At 41.0% G+C, this 22,186-nt stretch overlaps 1 protein-coding gene across 2 annotated transcripts in view; it reads left to right on the top strand.

Annotated features, from left to right (window-relative positions):
• PI4KA (phosphatidylinositol 4-kinase alpha) overlaps nucleotides 1-22,186 on the top strand; it is a 93,928-nt gene that overhangs the window by 54,333 nt on the left and 17,409 nt on the right. For both annotated transcript variants that reach the window (XM_039505481.1, XM_039505480.1), the window contains exons 20-41: nucleotides 681-789; nucleotides 1,466-1,602; nucleotides 2,811-2,944; nucleotides 4,552-4,634; nucleotides 5,999-6,069; nucleotides 6,172-6,296; nucleotides 7,472-7,553; nucleotides 8,256-8,339; nucleotides 8,702-8,791; nucleotides 10,171-10,290; nucleotides 12,417-12,509; nucleotides 12,950-13,106; nucleotides 14,258-14,385; nucleotides 15,440-15,598; nucleotides 15,838-15,989; nucleotides 17,762-17,869; nucleotides 18,596-18,723; nucleotides 18,809-18,928; nucleotides 19,605-19,684; nucleotides 19,840-20,033; nucleotides 20,762-20,852; nucleotides 21,538-21,705. In XM_039505481.1, coding sequence (XP_039361415.1) covers nucleotides 681-789; nucleotides 1,466-1,602; nucleotides 2,811-2,944; nucleotides 4,552-4,634; nucleotides 5,999-6,069; nucleotides 6,172-6,296; nucleotides 7,472-7,553; nucleotides 8,256-8,339; nucleotides 8,702-8,791; nucleotides 10,171-10,290; nucleotides 12,417-12,509; nucleotides 12,950-13,106; nucleotides 14,258-14,385; nucleotides 15,440-15,598; nucleotides 15,838-15,989; nucleotides 17,762-17,869; nucleotides 18,596-18,723; nucleotides 18,809-18,928; nucleotides 19,605-19,684; nucleotides 19,840-20,033; nucleotides 20,762-20,852; nucleotides 21,538-21,705 — 2,613 coding nt within the window. The remainder of the gene's footprint in view (nucleotides 1-680; nucleotides 790-1,465; nucleotides 1,603-2,810; nucleotides 2,945-4,551; nucleotides 4,635-5,998; nucleotides 6,070-6,171; nucleotides 6,297-7,471; nucleotides 7,554-8,255; nucleotides 8,340-8,701; nucleotides 8,792-10,170; nucleotides 10,291-12,416; nucleotides 12,510-12,949; nucleotides 13,107-14,257; nucleotides 14,386-15,439; nucleotides 15,599-15,837; nucleotides 15,990-17,761; nucleotides 17,870-18,595; nucleotides 18,724-18,808; nucleotides 18,929-19,604; nucleotides 19,685-19,839; nucleotides 20,034-20,761; nucleotides 20,853-21,537; nucleotides 21,706-22,186) is intronic.

Below are 22,186 nucleotides of genomic sequence, written 5' to 3'. Positions count from 1 at the left end.
CTGTTCATTACACTGGTCATAATTGTTTCACAGTGACTTTCCTCTCTCTGTCTGTTTGTTGTATCCACCTGTTGGTCTTGTCTCTTCTTAGATTGTAAGTTTCCTGAGGCAGGGACTATTTTGGGGGGGGGACTGTGGGAATGTGTGTGGATGTGTGTAGTGCTTGATCCCTGATTGGGTCTCCTAGGTACTACTACAAAACAAATAATAATAAACAATTCTAGTAATACTTTGATAAATGAATAGAAATGGCTGCTTGTTCGAGTTAATCAGCAATAAAGTAAGTTGAACAGCATTGTCCTCACCTTACAGATTGCAGAGGTGGTGATCAGAATTTGCATTTAATCCTCAGGCCACATGTTCTGCAACTCCAAATTATATTTTGTCTTATAGTTAGTCTGTAGCGCTACAGTATTTCATCTGTAGCAGAAAGTGAGATGTTATTTAATCAGCTTTGAAAATTAGTATTGCTAAGGCAATGCAACACAATCAAATGATTATTCTTACAATCTCAGTAATTTTAACAGTAACTACATGATTTTTATTAATATATTGAAACAGATGGAGAAACTAAATTCTGAAGTGCTAAAATAACATCAGAATATGAGGCTATATTGACTGATTCTTAATAAGTGATTAAATATTGAAATCCCCTAATTATTTTCTCCTTTTCATGTTAGCTCACCAGACGTTTGCCACCCATCAAGGAGGCCAAACCCAGGTTACAGAAGCTCTTCCGAGACTTTTGGCTGTATTCGGTGCTTATGGGATTTGCTGTAGAGGGATCAGGTAGTAAAACGTCCAGTGGGAAAGATGCATTGGTGTTCCGGTAGACTTAGGTTTATTTAGTTTGCAAATCAGCTGATTAGCACAGACTGTAGAGATCTAGAAGGACCAGAGGTAACTGGGAACGGACCACAAGGCAGGTGTCTTACCAGGCACTCCTCTGATGATAGATTGCATTGTGTCCAAAGTGCTGTACTTTGCTGTGTACTAGATTACAGACATGTACAATTTATTATTGTTTACATTCTCAGTTCACAAGTGGACTCTGTGAGAAAATATAAGTGTGTGATGGCTATGATCTAGCATGGGAGGGTCAGGGATGACACACAGGCAAAGTAGAAACTGCTTATACATTGAGAAGTTTCACCTGCAGCCATCTGAACAGGTTTATTACGTGCTTGGAAAGTGGGCTATTAGTTTGAATGTACATACCTGAATGTGTGAGAAGATGGTTTAAAGAGGTAGCACAAAACTTGGTGATACTTATTTTCGCTGATTGAATCTTAATATAGGTTGGCGATAACCAACTGAGGATCAGTAGAAAAATCACTAAACTAATTTTAGGTTTCTATAGTAGCCAGATCAGTTGACACAATATAATGGGAGTATATTAGGATGTTTCTCCTATACATGATTTGTCTTTCTCCTCCCTCCATGCCCCTCCAAATTTTTACTACAGGTCTTTGGCCAGAAGAATGGTATGAAGGGGTATGTGAGATAGCCACTAAGTCTCCACTACTTACGTTTCCCAGCAAAGAACCTCTTCGATCTGTCCTTCAGTACAACTCTGCCATGAAAAATGACACAGTGACTTCTGTAAGAAACAGTTTCTTCCATTATGCTCCTTCAGACTTTAAATAATATATTGGATAGTAACCAGTAGATGCTGCTTAGAACAGCAATATAATGTTTTCACTGACTCCCTTCATTAAATAACAGCTTTCCAAATGCACTGCTGCATCCTGTAAGCTGTGCATGACTTAACAGAACAAAAAGCAAGAGTATTACGTAGTACAAGTGTGTTTTTTGTTAGCAGCAACAATCCTCTATTGGCTAAATCCAGAAATCAGGTCTTTGTGGGAAGGGAAACCTAATGATGATTTTGTCTTTTCTCCTTTTGTGTCTGGCAGATGAAATCTGCAGAACGGTGATGGGATGAATTTGGTTTTGGAATAAAATGACATTCTGGAGTTCTCTCTATTAGAGGCTCCCAGCTGAGCCTTCATCTTTTGCCATTGCCTATGGCTTGGTACTTGTCCACTTTTCTCTCCCTGTATTTTCATGATAGACTGTAACAGAAAAATGTGTGTTATTGTTTACAACCGGGGTCGGCAACCTTTCAGAAGTGGGGTGCCAAGTCTTCATTTATTCGCGGTAATTTAAGGTTTCGCGTGCCAGTCATACATTTTACATTTACAGGGGCCGGCGGCTGGAACCCCAGACTGGCAGCGGGCTGTGCAGACGGGCGGCTGGAACCCCACACTGTCAGTGGGCTGAGCGGCTCAGCCCGCTGCCTGTCTGGGGTTCCGGCCACCAGCCCCGCTGCCGGCCCGGGGTTCCGTCCATCCAGGCTGGCAGCAGGCTGAGCGGGGCCGGCAGCGGGGACCCCAGGTTTACAATGTAAGATAAAAAAGTCAAGGATGAATGACAAGTGTAAAACTGAGAGCCAAATTCTTTGCTGATATAACTTAATTCGTTACTCCAGCAGACAGTTTGTCCCTCACTTTTATTGAACTGTATTTCTTGAACTTGACCTCTTCTGAGTAAGAGCACTGATGTTTCCTGCTGCCGCACTAATGCATCGTATGCACTATTCCAGTACTTCACTGTGTGCCACCAATAAGTGTTATGTGCCTTTTTAATCTCTTCTTTACTTGGATGAAAATGACAGTGTGAAGGCTTTTTCTTTTTAAAGGCATGGTATAATCAGTAGTGTAACCTAAATTAAACCTTTTCAGAATGCAAATAAAGACAGTGCCACCACGTTGGCTCTCTCTTCTTATTCTGACGTTGCTTACGTTTAGGCTGAACTGAATGAGTTACGGAGCACCATCATAAATCTCTTGGATCCTCCTCCAGAAGTGTCTGCTCTGATCAATAAGCTGGACTTCGCCATGTCTACCTATCTACTGTCTGTTTACCGTCTAGAGTACATGAGGTATATTTTTATTACTGCAGGTTGGCTTTGTAATCTTTGGTTTCTGGCATTTCATGCACCCTTCAGCCAGGCTTAGACAACATAGGGTGAAATTCTGATTCTGTTTGAGTCAATGGGAGTTTTGTCATTGACTTCAGTGGACCCAGGATTTCACCCATGGAGTGAAATCTTCATCTCTGCCCAGGCCCCTTTATGGCAGGCAAAAGGGCTGCAGTGACATAAAGTGATCCCAAAAGCCCCAAACTCCTGGTGCAGGAACAATGAAGACAGCCATAATGCTGCTTTTCGAGGAACCTCTTGTGAGTTCAAAACATCCTCAACTCCCTCTCCCCTGGACTGTGAGTCCTGTGCTAAACCTCTTGTAGGCATAGCACAGAATCTCATCCATGATGCTTCATAGTTATCATGGTTACGGAATCAGTAGATGCAATATACAATTGTTGCTCTTGACTGGTGCATTTCGGCATTGCAAATAAAAATACACAGGAATGGACACTGGCAAAATTGATACAAAATTCCTAATGACTGCTATCGAAGAATGAGTGTGGGTGAGAGCTGAAGAGGGCTCTTACTGGAGACGGTGGGAACAACCCCTAAGTTGTATGCCTGTTTGGCATTAAACAATAAGGACAAATATTTTTATTTACAAAAGCCTTTCAGACATATTATAAGTAGTCTTAAATACTTGTAGGCATTGCCATATTGAGCAAATGCACCATGTAAAGAAGAGTGGGGTCTGTTTGTAGAAATACACCAGAAACAACTCACTAAATTGGTGAATTTTGTGCAAGTTTTTCCACTTCTAACAGCAATGCGAATTGTTTACCTAGTAGCAGAAAATGTTTTCCCTAAACCCTTGTTAACTGAAAACAGACCCAAAGGCTCAGGTGTTAAATCTTACCGTAATTTAGTTTCTTGATGTGTGGGTATGTACTATAGCAATGTTTCTGAAACTGGGGTCCCCAAGGGTATCCCAGGGTGTCTGTGGGCCCTGCTGATTGACTCCTCTCCCTCCCTCCCTCAATTCCTCCCCGCTTCCTCCCAGTGCTTCCTGAACGCTAAAAATCTGGTGGCTCAGCAGGGCTAAGGCAGGCTTCCTAATTGCCGTGGCCTCACACCGCGCCCGGAAACCGCTGACATATCCCTGCGGCCACGGGTGGGGGTAGGGGGTATCCGCATGCTGCCCCACCCTGAGCACCGACTCCACGGCTCCCATTGGCTGGGAACACCCCAGCCCAGAGCCCACACCAAACCCCTTCCTCCACCCAAACTCCCTCTCAGAGCCCACACCCAAACTCCCTCCAGAGCCTGCATCCCCTCCATCACCAAAACTCCCTGCCCAAGCCTGGTGAAAGTGAGTGAGGGTGCGGAGGAGGGGGAATGGAGTGAGCCGGGACGGGGCCTCAGAGAGAGGTTGGGGCTGGAGTGGGGACTCAGGGAGGGGGCAGGGCAAGGGCTGAGCAGGGAGGCTTGGGGGGCCCTGAAAAATTTTAAATAAAAATGGGGGTCCTTGGGTTGCTAAAGTTTGAGAATTGCTGCACTGTAGGGATGAGGCATGGTTTCCATGTTTAGTTTTATGTGAATGTGTTAAATTATTATCCTCCTAGGGTATTGCGTTCAACAGACCAAGATCGCTTCCAAGTGATGTTTTGCTATTTTGAGGATAAAGCTATTCAAAAAGACAAATCTGGTAAGATTACCTAGGCTATATGCTACCTGAAAAAGTAAAATTTGTCTGGCTAGTATCTTTTAGAACAAAATTTACGGAATTAGGTCAATTTTAAGTGAACCTGCATTATTGTTCAGTTGCCAGTATAGACAAAGCCTTAGAGAATTGCCAGTCACCTTTATGTTTAGAGTAGTAGGTCATTATTAAGTTTTGACTTGAATCAGTGCAGTATGTGCATACTCAGGGAGATATGTCCTGGTAAATATAGCTGTATGGAGTAGGTGTACTCAGTGTTTCAGTCAAATTTCCTACAAATTGTGTTGGATATTTTTTATTTGCTTAAAGTTTATGCTAGCAGCTGATACTAGCTGAAAACCATGAGGGGAAAAGGACTAAATCAGACAGGACAGTCTTCTCTGTGAAAATTTCACTGATGAAACAGCATTATGGTCACTTGTCACTATATGCATAAAGAGGTTTGATTGCAGTTTATGGAACTATTCTCTGGTTCTCAACTTGTTTTGGTTAGCCCGTTGAATCAAAACCATTGCCAAAGATTTGTATTCAGAGTGAGGTTTTGCGGCAACTCTGCCCAAGTGTTTTTTTCTGAAACTCCTGAAGTTGATACTTGGTCCCATCAACACTTTGTTGTTGGATTATTAATAGCTCTAATTTAGTATGCAGATGTGATTGCAATTACGCTTCCTCCCCAGCCCCCACTGAGAAATGTACCTGTTTATCTCTTGTCATTTCATCTGGATTATATAGAACTGCAGCAAGTGTAAAGTAGTAAATATGTAGGAAGAGTCCCTTGAGTATAAATGCCCCCCTATTAAAATAAGTTATAACTGGTAGAAACCACTCTTACCAAATAGCTAAACTATTCATGTTTTAATTTGAAATATTCTATTGATAAACAAAGTGACTATTCTGCAGAGCTATGGCATATAAGAACCTAAATGCTACTTTCAACTGGTGGTGGCTTATTTTCAGCTTTTAAAAAAAAAAACTTGCTCTTGCTGGAATGAACACTATTTAGAATAAGTGGTTCTCCACTTGTGAGGTAACTCCCTTCTCTTCATGTGTCAATATATAATGCCTGCATCTGTAATTTTCACCCCATACATCTGAAGAAGTGTTTTTTTTTACCCCCAAAAGCTTATGCCCAAATAAATCTGTTAGTCTTTACGGTGCCACCGGACTCCTTGTTGTTTTTGTGAAATCAGACTAACATGGCTACCCCCTGATACTATTTAGAATTGTAAAGCAGCTTGATTCAGTGTTGGCTGAGTACAAATAAACATGTTTAACTGTTAATGGTGCAGTATCCAAGGAAAATTTAATTCTTATAACAGAGCACAACATTTTTCTTGATTCTTCTCCAGGGATGATGCAGTGTGTGATAGCTGTTGCAGATAAGGTGTTTGAAGCTTTCCTTACAATGATGGCTGATAAAGTAAGCTATGTGGGAAGGAGACTACAGTGTAAAGTGTGTGTTCATTTTGTGAGAGTCTTTTTAAAAACACAAATGTGTCATGCTTCTCTTTGGAATATCTAGGCTAAAACTAAAGGGAATGAAGAGGAGCTGGAGAGACATGCTCACTTTCTACTAGTGAATTTTAACCACATTCACAAGAGAATCAGGAGGGTTGCAGACAAATACTTATCTGGTCTTGTAGATAAGTGAGTATAGACATCCCTGCAATATTACCTTTTTCACACTGACTACTGGGTTATCAAGAAGAAGAAAGCAATTGAATAGGGCATTCATTTAGATTTCATGACTGCCAGTTCTGTTGAACAGTCATCTTGTATATAGCAAAGATGAAAATTTCTGATGAATAAAAAAGGCCTAGAGGGCTACTAAAATGTTATCCTGGTTCTGAAATCCTTGCTTAGTTACTATTGCAATCCTCTTTCTAGTATCCACACAAGGTGATCATGTCACAGAAGTTAAATAAATGCAAAAATATACTCTGCTTTATCATGCTGTGTGTAATTCTACAAAGCCGTCAGTGCCCTCTGCTGGCCAGTAGTGTATAGTGCATTTAGTATGTGTGAAAAGAACAGGAGTACTTGTGGCGCCTTAGAGACTAACACATTTATTTCAGCATAGTCTCTAAGGTGCCACAAGTACTCCTGTTCTTTTTGCGGATACAGACTAACACGGCTGCTACTCTGAAACCTGTTTGTTTCAAGAACAAAACAAAATGTAGGTTAAAATGGTAATCTGCTCCTTAGGGTACGTCTTCACTACCCGCCGTATCGGCGGGTAGCAATCGATTTCTCGGGGATCGATATATCGCGTCTCATCTAGACGCGATATATCGATCCCCGAATGAGCTCCTGTCGACTCCGGAACTCCACCAACCCGCACGGCGGTAGCGGAGTCGACATGGGGAGCTGCGGACATCGATCCCGCGCAGTGAGGACGGTAGGTAATTCGATCTAAGATACTTCGACTTCAGCTACCTTACACAACTTCAGCTACGTGAATATCTTAGATCGATTTCCCCCCGTAGTGTAGACCAGCCCTTAGTTCCCTTTCCTTTCCTCCTTGGCACACTTGAGTGATACGGACCTGAAGTAGTCTAGCCTGACATTATTGCCTTGACTTTCAATGGGAGTTGTGTACCCGATTGCCTCTGTGCCCTTGGAAATCTCCCCTCTTAGAGTCTGCCTTCAAAGACAGCTTTTGACAACTCCAATCTGTTGTGAGCCATGATCAGCTTAATTCCTTATGTTTGGAATAGGTTTACACGTAGATACGTTGCTCTTTGTGTATCTTCTGCGCCTTTTGGTGAAGGCATAATTTTTTTCACTTCCTGTCTATTCAGTGTGAACTTCTTTTATTTTAGGTTCCCTCATTTACTGTGGAGTGGAACTGTGCTGAAGACCATGTTAGATATCCTCCAGACACTGTCACTCTCTCTTAGTGCGGTGAGTACTTTCTAACTAACCCTTTTATTGCTGATAGAAAGTGCATGTATATTGACCAAAGTTTTCATAACAGTGGAACAGAGATACCAGATACAACTGAAGGTGCATGTTTGCAAAACGTATCTTATACATCATTCAGCAATGAAGTGGCTAAGTGGTGTAGTGTTCCCCCCTTTTTTTTCTTTGAGTTAAATTATTCATTTCACAATGATAACGGTTTTGCCTGAAGATCTGCTTATTTAGAGTTTCAAGTTGCTCGATAATATCCAAGAAAAGACACCTTTCATAATAACTTACATTTCTGAAATCACCTTAAATCCAAAGATCATAAATTATGTTACAAACATTATTAATCAGTTAAAACTCAGAATTCCTATGTGAGGTGACAAGTGTGCAGTCTTGTTTGATTATTTTAAATTAGGATTAATGCATTATTGTATGTAAAGTGTTTTGAAGAAGGAAAAGTGCTATGGAAGTATTATTTTATTTATTTATTTTCTAATGTTTCTTTTTAAACCATAACATAGTTTATAGTTATGGTCATGTTGAAAACAAACCCAAAATGCAAGAGTCTGCTTTGTGGGATGGATAGTGTCATTAGCAAACTGACTTAACAAAGCAAAAAGTGTAGCCTGTAGTGAACAAGTCCATCAGACATGGGTGAATTGCTTTTTATTGAGACTTTAACATACTTTATTTTAGGACATTCACAAGGACCAACCATACTATGACATTCCAGACACCCCGTATAGAATCACTGTCCCTGATACATATGAATCCAGAGAGGTAAGTGGTGTCTCTTGATTTGGTGGCAAAAAGTAGTTTAATTGACTTGTCTCAGTCAGCCACTCTGAACAGTCTTGTTTTGAAGGTGCCTTCTAAGGTAAGGCTCGTGTGCTGTAATTTAGCTACCAGACATTCGAAGTTCATTCTGAATTTCCCTGTTTCAGAATTGCACCTTACTAAGCATAACCATTCTCTGCCTCCCAGAACACACTATGTAAATAGCCTTCAATATCCTAATGTCATTAAAAGTCTCTTGAACTGTCTCTTGCTGGTGCCCTTAATGTTGCTTACTATGCCAGTAAGCACAATGCTGTTTGTGAATTATTGGTTGGCTGACTGGTGTGTCAATGCACTTTTCCTAGAGTATAGTGAAGGACTTTGCTGCACGCTGTGGGATGATTCTTCAAGAAGCAATGAAATGGGCTCCTTCTGTCACAAAGTCCCACCTTCAGGTAACTAACTTGAATTTTTGAAGAAATAATTTATGATCCTCAGAAAAGTACAAAGTTCACATACCTTGAAATAACAGTATCATTCGACTAAATGCATTTATACTTATTTTGTAACTTTTTGGCTATTCTGATTCCTATTTCCCTCCCCTCCTCCCAATAATGGAAGCATCACTAAAATCAGTATCATTTTAATTTTGTTTCTAAAGTAATCTTGAAACAATATCTTTGCTAAGTTATTCAAATTAATGTTCAGTATGTCAGCCATTCTGTTCACCTTTGATTTTATGTTAAGAATGCAGAATGTTGTGGAGGTTTAATTACTCTCTGATTCAGTGTTCTGACTAATGTGCATAAAAATTCATGTATTTTAAAATTCTCAGCAGGTGATCAGAACACAAGATCTTTGCTGCTTTGCTATTAGAGAGAGAAGGTTTTCTCAGATTTTTAATTCTCTTTCAAATACAGTAGAATCATGCTAACTTACAAGACCATGGTAAACTACTGAATTCTGTGACTTAGCAAGTAAGGACTTTATCTTGCTGCTAATACCTTTTGCTGAGCCCAGCAGAATGTTTTTGCACAAACACAAATCAGAGAATGTGTCACGAAATGTACTTTAATTTATTTACTCAATTACAGCTTAGTTTTAATTATTTATCATTTGTAGGATGCCAGTAAATGTGCTGTGGTATATTTGATAAAATCAAAAAGAAGTCATGGTAGCATGGGAGCAGAATAACATGTCTGTTAACCCTGTGCTGGGAGGTGGGGGTTAATCTTTAGTGCAAGTTAGAGTTTCTAGAGTAACCTGCTTTCTGCTATCTCTCTTCCTCCCTCAGCACTGATGTGGCAGTTTCTGGAGAGGCTCAAGAATAGTCTATAGTACTCCAGATCTACCTGTGACATTTTTATTCCCTCCTGTAAAAGAAGAGTGGACACTAGTTTTTCAATCTTCATTTCTAGCAGATCAAGACAGTTAGTGTTTCCACCTCACTTCATCTTACATGGAGTCTAAAATTCATCTTTTTGCAGAACATTTGTGCTTGGTTTTCAAAATCATGATCTTTTCTTCAAACTTTAGATCCCTATTAAATTTGCTTTATCCCCTGTACAAAAGAAAGAAAAATCTCTTTTTATTTAAGGCTTCTAGGATGAGATTTTTCAAAAGGCCTAATGTCTTAGGAACAAAAGTCCTGCTTTCCTAGTGCTGAGGGAGCAATATTTGGAAAGGAAAACAAGGACTAAACCTAACTAAATAGATTCTCAGATGTGTGTGTAATAAATCTTTTGGTAATTCAATATGTGTAATACTTGAAATGAGCTAGCTGCTCTTGAAAATTACAGTCCTCTTCAGAAGAATCTAATTCCTTGTCTCTTAGGAGTACCTAAACAAACATCAGAATTGGGTGTCAGGCTTGTCTCAGCACACCGGGCTGGCTATGGCTACAGAAAGCATTCTGCACTTTGCAGGCTACAACAGACAAAACACCACCCTGGGGGTGAGTATCAGACATCAACAAAGTAATCCTATATGCTCTAAGTCATGCATATCACAAATAACATACCAGGTGCCAACTCTGGAGCATCCCTTGATTTGAAATGAAGGGGATTGTGTCTTCTAACCGTGTTCTTCCTCCTTTGAATGGTTGGGAGGTAAGAGATACAACAAGTTAAACTGTAAATCTTGTATCTTTAACTACAAAACTCTATATTAAAGTCTTTGATGTACTTTTAGCAAGGGTTTAGTATTACATATGTCATTTTTAAATGATAGAGTATTTCCATTTATATAATTACTTCTTGTAGTTGTTTGTCTGAAAAGGCAAATGATGATGCTTCCCAGAATAACAGCACAAGGTCGGCCAAGTGCCATTGAATGAATGTTGTTACATTTCCACCCCAAAACATGTTTTTTTACTGCGTGTTTTCTATTGATGGCAGGTACTGCCCATGTGCGTATACGTATGTGGACTTTGTTACATTACACTACTTAATGTGTACTGTTAAGCTGCATTAGATGTTTATACTCTGACGGTATACTTTCTCAAATCAGTACATGAAATTCTTCCTTTAATGATGATCTGAGTGACTAAGTATATCAAAATAAAAATAAAACTCCTTCATTGTTAATCAGAGAGGCTGACGGTCTTTTCCTCATCTCTTGTTTTATTACTTTGGACCTTGGTTCACTGCTTGGTTATTACACAGGCATGACATTCGAAGCATGTAATAGTTGTCACAAGTTTATCTACCTGCCAGTCAACCAAGCAAGCCACGAGGCAGGACTGCAGAAGAGAGTTATTAGCTGAATGCTGGATTTTCAGTGTTCTTGCTGAGCCATGTGGATTTTCTGTTAAGACTCAATATCAGGATGGTGATTTTAAAATAGAAATTAAATGATCCTTGCCTGATTCCATCTAGCTAATCCCACTGATTTGTAATCCATAGGAATTTTGGCCCTTTTGAGAAAGGGAATATAGAGACGTAATTATATTTTTGCTTATTTGTTTTGAAATTGCAATACACGTACTGTAGTTCTGAAATTTTGGCTGTATCAAGACTTGTTGTCCTGAGTTTAGGGCACAAATGAGCTCCCCCAGGAGATCCCAAACAGAATAGTGACTCAGAGTCATGTTTCTCAGGAGCCCTTGTGTTATGCAAAGAGGTAGGGGGCCGGTGAGTACATGACAGTCTATTGTCAGAGGCAGAATGCTCCCTCCTTTGCACAGCTCCTGCAAGCTGGCACATGAGGAGGGCTGAGCCATGGTTCTGCATTCTCTTTGCCCCTTTCCCCCTCTTCCACTCTGTTCATCAGAAGAGGAGTCACAGCCTCATGGATGCTGCTCTTCCATACACCTAGGGCCCTGCCAAATTCACAGTCCATTTTGGTCTATTTCATGGTCATAGGATTTTAAAAATCATAAATTTCATGATTTTAGCTATTTAAATCTGAAATTTCACGGTGTTGTAATTGTAGGGGTCCTGACCCCAAAAGGAGTTGTGGGGGGGTGTCACAAGGTTATTGTAGGGGGGTGGGGGTTGTGGTACTGCTACCCTTACTTCTACGCTGCTGCTGCTGGTGGTGGCGCTGCCTTCAGACCAGAGCAGCTGGAGAGTGGCAGCTGCTGCATGCAGAGCTGGGCCCTCAGTCAGCAGCCACCACTGTCCGGCTGCACAGCTCTGAAGGCAGCCGTGCAGAAGTAGGGTGGCATGGTATGAAATCTGTATAGTATAGGGTAAAAGCATACAAAAAAACAGATTTCATAGGGGGAGACCAGATTTCATGTTCCATGATGTGTTTTTCGTGGCTGTGAATTTGGTAGGGCCCTGCCTATATCTGAACTCCTGATCCAGCAAAGCCCTATGTGGCTACAGGTGTTGGGGAAGAAGCTTTGTCACCACTGATACATTTATTTGCTCATTAACACCAGCATAATGCGGTATTAGGGAGATCAACCTATATGCTCTTTGATAGTGTTCTGGTAGCCATGGTAATACTCCAGTTGTTAGTGTTCTCAGTTTTTGACACTGAATGGATGATCTGTTTAAAAGTCCAGACAGCGTATATGGATAACACAATTTTTGTATATTAACAGTTGATACCAATTACAACTGTTGTTTATAGGCAACCCAGCTAACTGAGAGACCAGCCTGTGTGAAGAAAGATTACTCCAACTTTATGTCTTCTCTTAACTTGCGCAATCGCTATGCCGGAGAGGTAACTATAGAATTTTTCCTGAACTCATGGAGTTCCCCAAGTGGGCATGTTGCTTTTCTAACTTGTACTTGCTTTCAAATGGAGGATTAAGTAGAATACATCTATAATAGCAAAGAGGCATCATCCTGTACATCTAAAGAAGGACTGTGATGAACATCATCTTTTCTAGGTTTAGGGCATAATACACATAGCTCATTGAGGAGATCGTTTCACTTCTGGTTTTGTAAAGATTTTTTGATATTTCAATTGCAAATAAAGCCCTCGTTCCTCTTTGTGTGTACTCAGTAATGTTAGCAAAATGTAATATCAAGGCCTGCATTGGATCTCCATGCTGAGCTGTGAACACGCCTACCCTCCAGCATGTACCAAACAGTAAAAAACAATGTCAGCCATGTAGAGATTTTTCTCATCACCATTGACCAAAGCAATATGTTTTACAGGTGGCTGGAATGATTCATTTCTCCAGTGCTACAGGTCGGGTATCGGACCTGAATAAACTGATGATCAAGCAGCTAAATGATGCACTAGAACCAGGCCAGCCTGAACGCTACACCCAGGCCATGTTTATGTTGACTGCAATGCTAATAAGTAGCAAAGGTAATGAAACAAATGGAACTTAATTTTCTACTTCTGCGTGCTGATGCTCTGAGCACTAAATGACAATTATAGATGCGCTATACTGTAACGCCTCACTTAACGGTGTAGTTACGTTCTGAAAAATGCGACTTTAAGTGAAACGATGTTAAGCGAATCCAATTTCCCTACAAGAATTAATGTAAACGGGGGGGTTAGGTTCCAGGGCAGCTTCCCCTACTCTGCAAGCACCAGAGGCAGAGGGTTCAACCTTCAGCCTGCCCACCCCACTCCTACCCCCAATCCCCCACCCTTGACCCGCCTCTTCTCTCCCTGACCTCCTCCCCCTTTACTTCGCTTGCTGCGTCCTGGTTCCTCCCCACTCCCTCCCCTCCCTTCTAAACGCCAAGCCAGCTGATTGCCACATAGGGGAGGGAGGGGAGAGGCGCGCTGAGTCCTCACTCCTCCCCCCTCCCTTCTGCCCAGGGCAATTAGCTGGCTTGCTGCATTCGGGAGGCAGGGGGAGCCTGCATGCCGAGTCCTCGCTCCTCCCTCCTGCCTTCAAAACGCTGCAAGCCAGCTGATTGCCGCGGGCAGGAGGGAGGGGGAGCCTATGCGCCGAGTCCTCGCTTCTCCTTCCTCCCTCCAGCCCGGGGCAGTCAGCTGGCTTGCTGCGTTTGGGAGGGAGAGGGAGCCTGCGCGCTGAGTCCTCGCTCCTCCCCCCCTCACTTCTGCCTCCAAAACACCGCAAGCCAGCTGATTGCTGCGGGCAGGAGGGAGGAGGGGGAAGGCGCTGATCCGCAGAATCTGCCAGTGGGGGGAAGGGGCCGTAGGGAAGGTGCCAGCTGTGTTGAAAGCAGGCAGCCAAACAACGTAAGAGTGGAGCATTGCACAACTTTAAATGAGTATTCTCCCTAATTGATCAGCAACGAAACAACATTAAGCAGAACGACTTTAAGTCAAGAGTTACTGTACACAAACCCAGTGAGTATAAACTCAAGCAGAACAGTGTTTTATCCAGTAAATTTAATTCAGGGAAAACCTCTTGAAGTCACAGCTAGACGTTGTTTGTTTGGAGTTGATTGTCACAAATTGTGCAGACCAATTTCCTGCTGACTTGAAAACTATTTCCTATTTTCTCTGTCAAAGAAATCTGTATGAATGTTTGTTTTCAGACTGTGACCCTCAGCTCCTGCATCACTTATGCTGGGGCCCCCTGAGAATGTTTACTGAACATGGCATGGAAACAGCAATTGCTTGCTGGGAGTGGCTACTTGCTGCTAAGAATGGAATAGAAGTACCGGTAGGGAGCTTCATTCAATGATTTAGGTTTTTCTTCAAGAAAAAAGAGAGGAGTAAAATCTCATTTAAAATAAATCTGTGTAAAATAGGCATGTTAAATACAACTGTTGATTTCTTGAATCAAGATTTCCCAGTGTGCTAATGAGTTGATGTTATCATGGATAATCTCACTCTCTGGATGTACAGCTGGAGGTGGATTTTATTTATACATCGCTTGCTGTACTTTCAGCCAGTTCAGTTGAGAAGCTTTTTCACTTTCAGAATACGTGGATGATTAAGCTAGATGTGCTGGCAATTTTCTCTTTTATATAGCATTAATTACGGATTCTAGATATGTACCTTCATGCTCATGTCTTATCTACACACAGAAATTGCACCAGTTTAACTTAATTAGGTTTAAAAACCTATTTAATTAAACTGTTGCAAACTCCAGTATGAACACTCTTATTTTGGTTTCAAAGTATCTGATTTCAGTTTATCTTAAATAAATCTGGTTTAAACTGAGATAAGAGTGTCTGTACAACTGTTTTGCACCGATTTAAGAAACTAATACAACTTTTGTTCATAGACCAGGCCTGAGTTTTCCTTTCTCTTGCTTTGCCATAACACCTCTTTTGAGGAGTGAAAGGAACTTGGCTAGCAATGCCATTTTGTTTCTGGCATTAATACCCTGAATGACAAGATACATTTTTTAGAGCTGTTATTTTCCTGTAACGGGCTAAACAGTTATACTTCTTGAAATGTGACTAAATCTAGCAGTAATGGCGTGGTAACTCCTCAGTGTAGTGGCAGCCAGTGAAATGCTGAAACCACTGCATGTCGAAACAGCTACAATGACTGAGAGCCAGCACTTTTTCTCAGGTAATTTAGAGAGAAGTTCCCAATATGTGCAGGGAGCTATGATCAGCCCCATACCTTTCTAATGAGTTTCAAAGTTTCAGAGGTTGTGGGGTGTTCAGATCTAGTGTGCTCCATGCTAATGCAAAGAAGGAGGTTAGGTCCTGCAAACAAGTAAACGCACTCGGAGCAACAAACACTAATCTTTGTTTTCACAGTTCATGCGAGAAATGGCAGGAGCCTGGCAAATGACAGTGGAGCAGAAATTTGGCCTGTTTTCCGCTGAGCAGAAAGAAGCAGATCCATTAGCTGCTTCAGAAGAGAGTCAGCCACGGCCTTGCCCTCCAGAGGTCACACCACATTACATCTGGATAGATGCAAGTACCCCCTTTCTGCAATGTTACACTTTGGATAATGATGGGATGGGAAGATGCAGGCACCAAGAATGAGCTGCTCTGTGCCTTTGGACCAGTAGCACTGTTCATGGTTGTAGTACTTTTGTGCCTAGTGTGGGGCGACATTTTCATGTTTGCAGAGGTGCATAAGAATGGGAGAAATGCAAGGTGGGTTCTGGTTTTGTTGAGCTACATTTTTCGTTTGTTTTTTGTTTCCTCAGTTTCTGGTGCAGAGATTTGAAATAGCCAAGTACTGCAGTTCTGATCAGGTTGAGATCTTCTCCAGCCTGTTGCAGCGATCCCTGTCTCTGAATATTGGAGGGGCAAAGAGCAGTTTGAACCGACATGTGGCAGCTATTGGACCCCGTTTCAAGTGAGTGATGTTTATTCTCTTAGAAGGAGCGTGGGGTAGGACGACGAAGAGCTAAATGCCGAGTATAGGACTTGTTCTTTATTTCAAAGGATAAAACTTTCTGAAGTGCCTAGAATGACATAGTAGGCTAAGTCCCATTTTCAGAAGTGACTCAAGCACACAGGAGGCTAAGTCCATTAAAAGTCAGTTTGACGTAGCTTCTTAAGTCATTCTAGGCACTTCTGAAAGTTTTTTTTGTTTTTGTTTTTGTTTTTAACCCCAAATACCAGATGTTTTGAATCAGTCTCTGGTGTAATTCATGCATCAACCCAGAGATCATTTGGCAGAACCATTGTATCCATTTTTCTGGATTACTAGCTTGAAGATTTTCATGTCCAATTGTTTTCCAGCCGTAGTTTCAGGAACAGGTTGATGGTGAAGGAGATGCAGTTTGCCCAGATTGTCTGAGACAGATCTGGCTCTGTTGAATCTCTTCAGATAATTCATCCTGCATCACCACCATAAAAAGATGATGCAGTAAAGCACTATTTTTGACTAGTGCTGCCTTCGTTCCAACAAAACATATGAGCAGCCTTTATGTAATATGTATGTCACATGCTTTGGCCATGAAGTGCGATACTAGGCAAACATTGCAGGGTAAAAATGTTTCATGATTTTGTTTTCTGCTTTAAAAAAAAAAAAAAAAGGATTTTCCCCCTCTTTTAGTTCACGTTTGCATTGCTCTGACGTACTCGACACATAAAGCCAAATTCAGATATTACATATTTAACTGTCCCTAGACCTGGTAGAAGCAACTCAGCTCTAAAGAGAATTCAGTTGCACCCACATACACCAGATTTCTGTTCAGTCCATGATATGTAGTTTTATTTTACTTTGTGTCTTGAAATAGTTCATCTTTTGCTTAAAGAAATCCGTTCATGCTTGGCTTGGGCAGTGCCATAGTTCTTAGTATGGTCTGACATCCACTCAATGTGCAGCGGCAGTCAAAAAAAGCAAACAGAATATTGGGAATCATTAAGAAAGGGATAAATAATAAGACAGAAAATATCATATTGCCTCTATATAAATCCATGGTACACCCACATCTTGAATACAGCATGCAGATTTGGTTGCCCTGTCTCAAAAAAGATATATTGGAACTGAAAAAGGTTCAGAAAAGGGCAACAAAAATAATAGAGGTATGGAATGGCGGCCATATGAAGAGAGATTAATAAGACTTGGACTTTTCAGCTTGGAAAAGAGATGACTAAGGGGGATATGAGAGAGGTCTTATAAAATCATGACTGGTGTGGAGAAAGTAAATAAGGCAGTGTTTTTTACTCCTCCTAACCCAAGAACTAGGGGTTACCAAATGAAGTTAATAGACAGCAGATTTAAAACAAACAAACGAAGTATTTTTTCACACAACACACAGTCAACCTGTGGAACTCCTTGCCAGAGGATGTTGTGAAGGCCAAGGCTATAACAGGATCTTAAAAAGAACCATATAAATTCATGGAGGGATAGGTCCATGGAGGCTATTAGCCAGGATGGGCAGGGATGGTGTTCCTAGTCGCTGTTTGCCAGAAGCTGGGAATGGGCGACTGGATGGCTCACTTGATGATTACCTGTTCTGTTCATTCCCTCTGGGGCACTTGGCATTGGCTACTGTCAGAAGACAGGATACTGGGCTAGGTGGACCTTTGGTCTGACCCAATATGGCCGTTCTTATGTTCTTAGCAATTTAGAGTGCAAGAGTTGTCTTCACATGCTCTGTATATATTGAACTTTAGGTTGCTGACACTCGGGTTGTTTCTGCTGCATGCTGATGTCATTCCAAATGCAACCATTCGCAATGTCTTGAGAGAAAAGATTTATTCTACTGCCTTTGATTACTTCAGGTACTATTTATTTTCTTTTCACCAATTCCGCAAGAAAGGTGTGATTGGTTTTTTTGTTGTTGTTGGTTTTTTTTAAACCTCTAAGAATACTTCACAATAGGAGCTGTTTTTATTCTGATATTTGACTTAATTCTTTTCTCTATTTATCTATTAATACAAAAAAGCATGTCACCTGTGCTTCTACACTGTTCATTATGTATACTCAAGAAGTCATAAAGGAATTAATGGTTAGGGAAAATCTAAATTTCTTTTAATCTATTTGGTTTTGAAGATTACAGACGCTATTGGGATAATTTTTTCAGTGTTTCAAAGGATTTTAGACATGGAATTCCCGTGAAAGCCATTGAAAGCGTGTGGCTGAAATTTATACTCCCATTTGAAAATGTACCCCTATACAATATGTGGACAAACGTTCCTTTTTAGTATCTGGCATGGGTGCAATCTAAAGTAATATAAGTGACAGCAGCATGTGACAGTGGTGTAGGATGGCGAGAAGTATGTCAAAGTTTTTAATTCTACATTATTCGTAGACCTCAAGAGGCTGCTTTTTCACCCTTCAGAAGTTGATAGGAAGGCTGCACCTCCCAGTGCAATAGATTCCAGGTGTAAGGGTAAAACACAATGAGACTTAATCTGTGCTCACTCATTGCCCCCGGTCTGAAGAAAAAACATAAAGCTTTTTTTAGTGTCTTGCATTATAATCATTTACATATATATATTTGTAAGTTATCCCCCAAAGTTCCCCACACAAGGGGAGAAGAGGCTACGTGAAGATATCAGCATATTGATCAAGTTTTGGACTGCCATGTTCTCTGATAAGAAGTATTTAACAGCCAGCCAGCTGGTGCCTCCTGGTGAGTTCCTTACGTGCAGTCTCAAAAACCCTTTTTGCTTCTTTGATTATTTGGTTCTGTGTGTAAACATTTTGTTTTATTTTAGATAATCAAGACAACCGGAGTAACCTGGATATCACCGTTGGATCTCGGCAGCAGGCCGCACAGGGATGGATAAATACTTACCCATTGTCCAGTGGCATGTCAACCATCTCCAAAAAATCAGGTTTCTTTCTTTAATTGTCACTAGCTACTTATCTAACCATAGAGTACACTTCCATTCAATGTCATTTAAGGCCAATATTTGCATTTAACGTTTTGGCTCAGGTTTTACTGATGTTACACTTGAGTCAAGTGACTTGACTGTTATTGCAAAAAGCTGAGGAAAGCTGTGCCTCACTGAGAGCAAAGAGCAAGGTTTTGAAACTAGCAATTTTTTTTTCTCCAGACCATTTAGTTGTATAATGCAGATAATGTAAGACCAGAGGCTACGGTAGCTTAAATTCCTGAGAGGAAATTGCTTATTGTTCATCAGTGTGCCAGAGCTCTTGGACAGCAAAGTGGATGTGAGTTTATCAGGTGCCTGAATGTACGTTTGTACAGTTGCAAGCTGCAGGTTATTATTTTTATAAGTTATTAAAGTGAACGTAATGCTGGTGAAGGTGCCAGATTGATAGCCTTGTAGACTTGGCATATTCATAGAACAAGAACACTACATGCAGCTGCAGTGCAGGCTTCCTCCCATCACCCTGCCAGTGTACTCAGTCCCGTCTTAGGAGCATTCCATGCCATTTCAGTCCTCCTCCTGTCTGCTGAGACTGCCAGTAAGGGACAATTTGAAAGCGACATTTAATATATTTGTAGAAAAGCGACTGAATTCATTTTCTCCCTCTTTTCTCAAGGGATGTCTAAGAAGACTAACAGAGGTACCCAGCTACACAAATACTACATGAAACGGAGGACACTATTGCTCTCGTTGCTGGTAGGCGATCGTTTGTTTCACAAGAGCATGGGTGTGAAATGGATTTCTAACATTTTGTAGTTGTTGTAGCACAAATAGACTAAACTAGCATTTGAGAAAAACCTGGAATGTTTTCTCTACATCCAGAAAGCAATTTGTTTTTGTGTTGTCCTCAGGCTACTGAGATTGAGCGTTTGATCACCTGGTACAACCCACTCTCCTCCCCTGAACTGGAGTTGGATCAAACTGCAGAGAACACCGTGGCAAACTGGAGATCTAAGTACATCACTCTAACTGAGAAACAGTGGAAGGATAATGTGAATTTGGCTTGGAGCATTTCCCCTCATCTTGCTGTGCAACTGCCTACCAGGTGAGATGCAACTCAAAACAACCAATATAATTCCTTCGGCTGCATAGTAAATACTCAAGGCAAGCATTCACAGTTACCACCTCCTTACCCCTCTTGCATGCCTGCACTGCTGGCTGAGACCATTAAACAATAAGAATTAGCCTACTGAAGATCCTAACCCATTTCAATAGTAATTAGAAGGCTTTAAGGGAGCCTGAGTTCAATTCTTTTACCATAAAGCCCAGATGTAATGTTTGAAGACCATTCCAACTAAACCAACATCACACTTTCATCGGCCAATGGGCACAGAGTTAAAACTGAATTAGAAACCTCTTTTCAGAGTGTTCTAGCCTTAAATTGGTTTGAGCCTTAAAACAAGTAAGACAACAGAAGTAGCTTGCTTAGCCCCTGAAGGGAAAGGAAGTACTTTGCTTTTTGCAACACAAGCAGAGTTGTGGAGACAGGCTTCCATAGAGTTCCACAGAGAATTCTTCAGCCAGGAAGTTTGTGACTGGCTGAGCCAACTAGTGGTGTGAAGAGAAACTAGCAAAATGAGGTTAGATGTTTCTGACCAACTTGTAAGTTTTGCCAGCATGTTTGTCCCTTGTTGTACATGGATTTTATCTGGGGTATTTCTGTTGTTAAAGCATGTGTGTTCCTGTTTCTAACTGTTCTCTTCACATAAGTAGAAGTGAGAATTGAAGCTCACCTTGACTTACTAACACATACACATTCCTGGTTACGCTTAGATTTAAAAACACTGAAGCTATTGGAACAGAAGTGACCCGCCTGGTTCGGTTGGACCCAGGAGCTGTTAGTGATGTACCTGAAGCAATAAAGGTAATTAATTTTAACAGTAATTTTAACAGTAATTTATATTATAACAGTACCCAAATTCTGCTAAGAGCTGCACAGACATACAGAAACACACAGACCTTACTCTGAAAAACTCATGTTGTAATTGTAAATGTGACTCAGCAAGTGAGAGCTGCAGCCATAGGTAGGGAAATAAGATCTGCAGATGAGGGTTAACCTTGTTTGTGTATGTGGTTGCTGAGTTGTGCTCACATCTTGTTACAAAGTATGTTCCCCAAAGTATACGAAACTCCCCACAATACACTAAAATTCATTCATAAATAACAGCCAGTGGACCAGCTATGGGGGGGAGGGGTGGAGAGAGATTTGATTAAACAGCTGTATCCCTGTTTTTGTTGACCTGAACTCCAGTTCAATATGTGTAAATTACTGTACCTGGTGATTTTTCAACCTGAGACCAGTTAGTGGTTAAATGGTACCATGTTTGTGCCTGAAAATTAAATGCCTTTTACTATTTAATACAGCATCTAAAGATGCAGAACATTTAATTTGCAAAAATTGATTCATGCATCACTTTTTTTCTCTGTCGTAGCAGGATAGGTTATGGTTTTATAATTAGACATTGTGAGCCAAATTTATCCCTGGTGTGTGTTGCACCAGAAATTATTTTGGGCCTGTAAATTCATACTGCTCCTTGTTCTGCTTACAGTACCTGGTTACATGGCACACAATTGATGCAGATGCCCCTGAGCTCAGCCATGTTCTGTGCTGGGCACCAACAGATCCACCTACTGGCCTTTCATATTTTTCAAGCATGTACCCACCTCATCCTCTAACAGCTCAGTATGGAGTTAAAGTCCTGCGGTCCTTCCCTCCGGTAAGAGACTGTGTTCCAGTAGAGATCTGGAGAGAACCTACTCATGTTCAATTAGAACTTTTGGTTTTTATGCCCACGTGTCTTAATTTCATTTATGTGAAGAAATAAAAGAAATTTGTTAAATTGACTCATTATAGTGGGAAGATAAAGTAGATGAAGCTGCATTTGGAAATCAGCATTGATTGTCCTATATAATCTTGGTTCAGCTGTTTTGCAATGTGTTTGCTGTCAGTCATTGTTCTGTGCTGTAGAACTTGGTCTGTTTCTTTAAAGACTGCGTGTGTCTCAAACTGCTCCTATGAGTAAAACTGCTTTCCTTCAGTGAAAGGTGTTCTCTCTGGAACTGTGTAAAGCTGGGGGTTTTGAATACTTGTCAGAATAGTTACAAGGGTCTGTAAAATACTACGTGTTCATCAGCCCTGTTAATAGCGTTTCTGCCAGGGCTGTGTGGGCAGAGGGAAATGGGCATGCACTTTCAGCT

The sequence above is a fragment of the Mauremys reevesii genome, linkage group 18 (genome assembly GCF_016161935.1).
Source record: "Mauremys reevesii isolate NIE-2019 linkage group 18, ASM1616193v1, whole genome shotgun sequence".
Lineage (NCBI taxonomy): Eukaryota > Metazoa > Chordata > Testudines > Geoemydidae > Mauremys > Mauremys reevesii.
Note: the sequence above shows the minus strand (reverse complement) of the source record. Positions and strands in the feature narration are given on the sequence as shown.